Source organism: Phaseolus vulgaris, chromosome 3 (genome assembly GCF_000499845.2).
Source record: "Phaseolus vulgaris cultivar G19833 chromosome 3, P. vulgaris v2.0, whole genome shotgun sequence".
NCBI lineage: Eukaryota > Viridiplantae > Streptophyta > Magnoliopsida > Fabales > Fabaceae > Phaseolus > Phaseolus vulgaris.
In genome coordinates, this window is record NC_023757.2 from 34089252 (window position 1) to 34096222 (window position 6971).

At 34.8% G+C, this 6971-nt stretch overlaps 1 protein-coding gene and 1 long non-coding RNA gene across 4 annotated transcripts; both read left to right on the top strand.

The window, feature by feature from the left end:
• Positions 1 to 262: 262 nt before the first annotated feature.
• LOC137807268 (uncharacterized) lies at positions 263 to 6971 on the top strand. Its single transcript, XR_011080493.1, has 3 exons — positions 263 to 419; positions 487 to 595; positions 6826 to 6971. It is a non-coding gene; the product is annotated as an uncharacterized lncRNA (long non-coding RNA).
• LOC137807267 (uncharacterized) lies at positions 822 to 5141 on the top strand. 3 transcript variants are annotated; one of them, XM_068607795.1, is made up of 8 exons: positions 822 to 1245; positions 1317 to 1631; positions 2668 to 3304; positions 3387 to 3513; positions 3603 to 3881; positions 3961 to 4062; positions 4142 to 4615; positions 4865 to 5141. In XM_068607795.1, the coding sequence occupies exons 2-7, from the start codon at positions 1562 to 1564 to the stop codon at positions 4601 to 4603; spliced, it is 1677 nt and encodes a 558-aa protein (XP_068463896.1). In that variant the 5' UTR covers positions 822 to 1245; positions 1317 to 1561; the 3' UTR covers positions 4604 to 4615; positions 4865 to 5141. The 3 variants fall into 3 exon arrangements, with proteins under 3 accessions (XP_068463896.1, XP_068463899.1, XP_068463898.1); XM_068607797.1 differs by lacking the exons at positions 822 to 1245; positions 1317 to 1631 and adding exons at positions 1689 to 1789; positions 1863 to 2592; XM_068607798.1 differs by lacking the exon at positions 1317 to 1631 and having other exon boundaries at positions 823 to 1245.

Genomic DNA, 6971 nt, shown 5'->3' on the forward strand with positions numbered 1-6971 from the left:
TACACCATATTTGACTATTATCTTGAATTTTAAAATTGATTACTAATTGGATTTCGAATTTTACAGGTACATGAATTTTATATATGTGTGTATATTTCTAGTTTTTTAATATTTATGATATAGGATGCTGTAGTTTGTAATCATCCCTTTTTAAGATTATAATATTGTTTTTCATCATTTTTTGAATTATAAATTAGTATTATTAACTTTTCATGTTAATAATGTAAACTTTTACAAAGACAGTACACATCCTTATTAAACCCACAACATTTGAGAGCATTCAAGCATTGACGGAGGCATTAAGCATTGCGACGACAGAGGCAGTCCAGCATTGCGACGACGGAGGCATTCGAGCATTGCGATGACAGAGGCATTCAAGCATTGCGACAGAGAGCATTCAAGCATTGTGCCCTAACACCGTAAGTTTCACATTTCCTTTCGTTTTCAATCCATTTACAGTAGCTAATTCGTGTTTCGTGGCTCAAGGTTCTTTGTGGCGGATTGGGATTGCGGAGGAACAAGCCTCGCGGCCACGCTTTCGGCGTTGGCAAACCCTCGTTTTTGCTTCCGCAACAGAGTTGTGCCTCGTTCTACTGTGAGTTTTCTCGCTTCGTTTCTATCTTGATTTTTTTCATTAGAGTGAGGAGCCATGGGTTTCAATACTGTGATGGATAATGTCTTCAATACTGTGATGGATGTCAAGGATAAAACAAAGGACAATCACAAGGCAAGAATGGATGTTGCTGAATTTTGTGTACGTGGTGACTTGGAGTTGGTTCAGTTACAAAATGGGAAGTTAGGAAAGCCAAAGGCAAACTACACTTTCACAAAAAAAGATGCAAAATCAATTTATAAATGGATTACAGAGTTAAAAATGCCTGATGGATATGCCTCTAATATTGCCAGGTGTGCAAACATTGATAAAGGGAGCCTGCATAGTATGAAAAGTCATGATTGTCATGTCTTCATGGAGTGTTTACTACCAATTGCATTTCGTTCATTACCAGAATTTGTTTGGAATGCGATAGTTGAAATAAGTCGATTTTTCAGAGATTTATGTTGTAACTCTTTGAGGATGGATGATTTAATTCGAATGAAGGCCAATATATCTATCATTATATGTAAATTGGAAAGAATCTTCCCACCAGGTTTCTTTGATTCAATGGAACACTTGGTTATTCATCTTCCTACTGAGGCAATACTTGGTGGTCCTGTCCAATACAGATGGATGAATCCATTTGAAAGGTAATCACCCAATCCTCAATTTTATTGTTCATAATTATTGTTCAATATTTAAAACTTGACATGTGGTGTAGGTTGATGAGAGATGCAAAACGATCAGTGGCTAATTTAGCAAGGGTAGAAGGTTCAATATGTGCATTCTACTTACACCGTGAAATAACTTATTTTTGTTCTCATTATTTCCAACATGTAAGCTTGTTGTCAAATACAAGTTTGAGAAATGATCCTCGGACTAGTTCAAATGAGGGATTTGAATCAACATTGTCTGTTCTCAACAAATGTGGTCGTCCTAGTGGATCATGCAAAGAATATTGGCTAAATGATGATGAATATCGTTCTGCCCATGTACATATCCTCATCAATTGCAATGAAGTTAAACCAATACTTGAGTAAGTTAAATATAACACAATTTGTATTGATTATGTTTAAATTGCAGTGTATGACTAATTACTTATTTATTTCAAGATTGTTCTTACAAGTTAACAACAACAACAAAGAGGGTTCAGTGAATATACATAGACATTTTCCAGAATGGTTTAAAAACTACGTAAGTATTATTTAATTTAACAACTAAGTAAGTGTTACTTAATTTAACAATTATGTAACTAACTATTTCATAGGTTTATGATGAGAGGAATGGGGTGATTGACCCAAACATGAAAGCATTAGCTTGGGGACCTAATTCATCTACAACATCGTGGAACATGTACTTCGTTAATGGATACAAGTTCCATACAAAGTCATGGAGTGAAGGCAAGAAAACCACAAATTGTGGGGTGCATGTAAAAGGTGTAACAGAAGGAGGACAAGATGACTTCTTTGGCGTCATCAAACATATTTATGAATTAGAATATCTTGGTTTGAGTAAGAAGATTCCTCTTTTCTTTTGTGATTGGTTTGATCCAACCAAAAATAGAGGCACCAAAGTTCATTCAGAATATAACATTGTGGAAATCAAGATGAGTGGAAGATATATTCCATATGATCCCTTCATTCTTCCACAAAAAGTAAGACAAGTTTACTTTGTGCCTTATCCAAAGATATGTAGGAACTTGCGTGGTTGGAGCGTGGCAATCACAACAAAGCCCCGAGGTCATGTTGAAGTTGATAACATACAAGATGATTTACCTTATCAGTTTGATGAAATGCCTAATGTGTTACCAATTACAATAATTGAGGAAGTAGAAGGCTTAGCTGACACATTAATTGTTGAACTCGTCAATGATGATGTTATCGAAACCGTATGTGATGATGATGATGAAGATGAGGTCAATGAATCAAGTCAAGATGATGAAGAACATGATGACAATGATATGGACAATTGGGACTTTGAAAACACTGATGACTAATGTATAATATTTTTTATTATTTGACAATTAATATGAAAATGTACCTAACTTAATTGATGATGTCATTTTTTTCCAGGAGAAATGCCGAGGACCAGAGGAAGGGATGGTTCTGTTATCAGACATAACAATGCTAGGCGTGGAGTTCACACATCTATGCATGGTCGTCTTGCAATAGAACTAGGGTCCATCCCTTATTCTGGCCCATCAAACCAATCCCGTTTTCCTCAATCCTTCACGCCCTCTTCCTCCACCCCTTCTTCTTCTTTGACCCCTTCTTCTTCTTCGACCCCTTCTTCTTCTTCGACCCCTTCTTCCTCAACCCCCTCCTCATCCTTTCGTTCTGCAGTGCGGCAGGACAATGTTCCTCCTTCTACCTCCCGTATTATACCAGTCTTGTCACCCGTGGCTCCAGCAGTTCAATATTTGTCTACTCCGACACTCTTTCCCACTTGGGGTCCCCCATTACAGTCCACATCTACTCCCTCATCATTTCATTTCTCTAGTGCTCCATCCGTTCCTGTGACTCCTCAAATTCTAGTTCAGCCCACTTATACATCAGTTCAGCCCACTCATACATCAGTTCAGCCCACTCAGACATCAGTGCAACCCTCCTCTGATACGCCAGTACAACCCACGCCTACTACGCACCATGATATCCCTGATGAAGAACATGATGGTAGTGGAAGAGTCATCATTCGACCAGTGGGTAAAGGGTAAGTTTATGATCACATTGAACTTTATTATGAATTGTTTGCTATACTTCATGTTTAACATTTTGGTTTGCATGTTTTGTAGATGGGCACCTAATCATTGTGCTACTAAGGCAATTGGGCATGCAATTAGGTCACAATTTAGGAGTCCTTACTATCATTATGACGAAACACCAGAGGAAGTCCAACTTAAATGGTGGACTGAATTTAAGGTGATCATAACATAGCATTTTCTATCATTTCGATTTAAGTATTTATTATATTCATCAACTTCTATTTAAATTTATTGTTCTTTTTATAGACTCGAGTGACTTGGGCCCCTCATGATGAATGGCAAATTAGAAAAGTGTACGAGTCAAAGGTGAGAAAGCGCCTTTCTGATATGCTTGCTAAAGCTAGGATGAAAGCGACTAGACCTAACTGGATTAGTGAACAAGCATGGATTGGTCTCTTGGACTATTGGGATTCAAAAAAGTTCAAAGAACAATCAATCCAAAATAAATTGAATAGGTCATCAACTCGAGGTGGGGCATTGCACTCTACTGGTCGTAAATCACACCTCGACATTGCATTGAGCTTAGTAAGTATCTATATTTCGTTGCATAAGCTTAAATTTAGTAGATAATATCTAATGTTGGTAACCTTTTCATTTATTTCAGGAACGAAAATTTGGTCGGTCGGTTGAACCTGATGAATTATTCATGGCCACACACACTAAGAAGGATGGACTTTGGGTAGATGGTCGTGCCAAACAGACTTATGTAAGTTATTGCTCTACTTTTCTATACATGATTTATATTCCTTAGTATTGCCCCACTTACAATTTTCACAATGAACTAGGAAACCTACCATGAGCGATTGAAAGCCCTCCAATCAGACAACTCTGAAGGATCATCTTCCAACTGCCAACCGATCAATCCAACAACAAAACTTCAATGCTGGAAGGATGTTGCTGGAGGCAAGAGTAGAGGTCGATGTTATGGCACTGCAGACTTGGCTTCCAACATTCGCCATGGAGTGTCTTTCCTAACCCAACCTTCAATATTTGCTCCTTCTAGTGATTACTTTTCTCTTAATGAACAACTTCATCAACAAGTGATGCAAGCAAATGAAAGAGCCGATCAAGCAACTCAAATAGCTGCTCAAGCAAATCAAAAGTGTGCAATGTTAGAGGATAAAATAAAGTTCATGGAGCAAAAATTAACCATGATGATGGAGCGGCAACAAGTTGACACCTCAACATGCACAAGTCAAGTTCACCCTCACTATGCTCGGAACCTTGATGATCAACCCCTGCCTTGAGTTCATCATTTTGTAAGTTTTCTTAAAACCTTTCTTAAGTTTGGTTTGTAGTTTCCTTGACAAGAATTTATGCAATGCTATAGAAAGACATGGAGAGGTTGAGTCATTTATGTATTACTCACATTGCATGCATGACTCTTTGCATGTTTTTATCTTCTTGGCAGTGTTGTGATGAGCATGTTTTTATCTTCTTGGTAGTGTTGTGATGTGCATGTTTTTATCTTCTTGTTAGTGTTGTGATGAGTGAGTGTGTTCATGCAGTAAAAGTTCGTGATATAAGCAAGGGAAAAAGGATTGCAATTTTGGGTAAGTATCTTATTGACAGTGTGTTCATGCAACATCTCTCATTTTTCTGTTTTGGGAAAATATTGCAATTTTGCAATTTTTCTGTTTTGGGTTGTGACATCTATCTTTGCTTAAAACATTTGGCAAGTGTCATTGCCTTTCAATGTTCAATCACAAACTTCTTCATTTTGGTGTAATTAGATTAACTGTGGAAATCAATCCAAAAATTAGAGATGGTATTGTTTTATATTTGGATTATGCATGGATCTGTAAATTCGGGTCGATTCTCCTCAGTTTTGAATCATGGTACAGAGTTGAGTAACTCATGGGATTTCATGGTACTGGAGAATGGTACTGTTTCTAAGGCCAAATAATTGCATTTTGATTATGGTGATCAAACTCTTAACGCCACCCTAAGAAAAATGTGAAGAGTGGCTTGCTTGAATTGACTTTTACAATTTGTTGTTGGCATCCACAATCATTATCCTTTTCTTTTTTCCTTTTATTTTTGGTGAAAACTTGTTTTATTCTCCTCAGCATCTTTATGGGGCTTGTATGATGAGTGAGCCCTGAAGTAGATGGCTTGCTTAATAATTCATATTACAAAGAAAAGTTAACTGCACGGCCACATATGTATCTGACTAATAATTTTTACTGACTTGCATTAGTTAGTTTGTTGCCTTGCCTCTGAACACCAACATGTGGAGGAACTTCTCAGTACAATACAATTGGAATAGAAAACTTCATTCTATTAATTTATTCATCATTATTTTTTTTTATCTGTGAGTGCTATAGACGTTGAATTCCATGATGGAATACAGCTTTACAATCAATGATGGATTTATACAAAAGTAGATGCCTACCGATTGATTGGGTTAGTGCTTAGTTATGTCATGACATGTTATAAGATTTTGTGCATTGTATTTTTAATCTTCTTTAGTTATTATGAATTTAGATAACAGAGAAATGTATGTTATAACTAATTAAACTTAATTCTTATTATCCTTTATAACATCTCATACAAAGGCACCAAATAATACAAACATCTTCTTTTGTTTTTTAGTTTTTAACTTAAAAAAAAAACAAATTAAAAAATATTAATATTTAATATTTAAAATCTAAACTTTTATTTAAAAGTGGAGTTCAATAGCTGCTGTTTTTTAGTTTTTAATTTATCAATTTATTGATGTTTTTTTCTTTTTAATGCTATTGCAAAAACAAATTAAAAAATTAAAAAATATTAATATTTAATATTTAAAATCTAAACTTTTATTTAAAAGTGGAGTTCAATAGCGTTTTTAATTTATCAATTTATTGATGTTTTTTTCTTTTTAATGCTATTGCAAAAAAAAATTAAAAAATATTAATATTTAATATTTAAAATCTAAACTTTTATTTAAAAGTGGAGTTCAATAGCGTTTTTAATTTATCAATTTATTGATGTTTTTTTCTTTTTAATGCTATTGCAAAAAAAATTAAAAAATATTAATATTTAATATTTAAAATCTAAACTTTTATTTAAAAGTGGAGTTCAATAGCGTTTTTAATTTATCAATTTATTGATGTTTTTTTTATTTTTAATGCTATTGCAAAAAAAAATTAAAAAATTAAAAAATATTAATATTTAATATTTAAAATCTAAACTTTTATTTAAAAGTGGAGTTCAATAGCTGCCAAAAATAGTGCATACAAAAAAAAAATTATGTGTCCACATATCCAAGGTTAAGCCCATTCTAATTTCATTGTTTTTTTTACCAAGGTCAAGCCCTCGCTTTATTCTAATTGTTTTATTTTTAATTTTATTGTCCCCTTATCCAAGGCTAAGCCCATGCTAATTTTATTGTCTCCCTAGCTAAGCCTAAGCCCTCACTTTTTGCCCAAGGCTAAGCCCCCACTTAAGTTAACATTTGTAATTTTTTTGTGTTGCCAACTTGTAGGCAAAACCCACGCAAGCCAACTTATTGCGACGCCACTCACCCGACACTTTTTTTTTGCGATGGGGATATTAGCTTCAAAGTTGTGTGAAGGCAAAGCCCACGCTAATTGCATCTTTGCGTGGGCTTTTTGTGATTAGTGTCCGCCT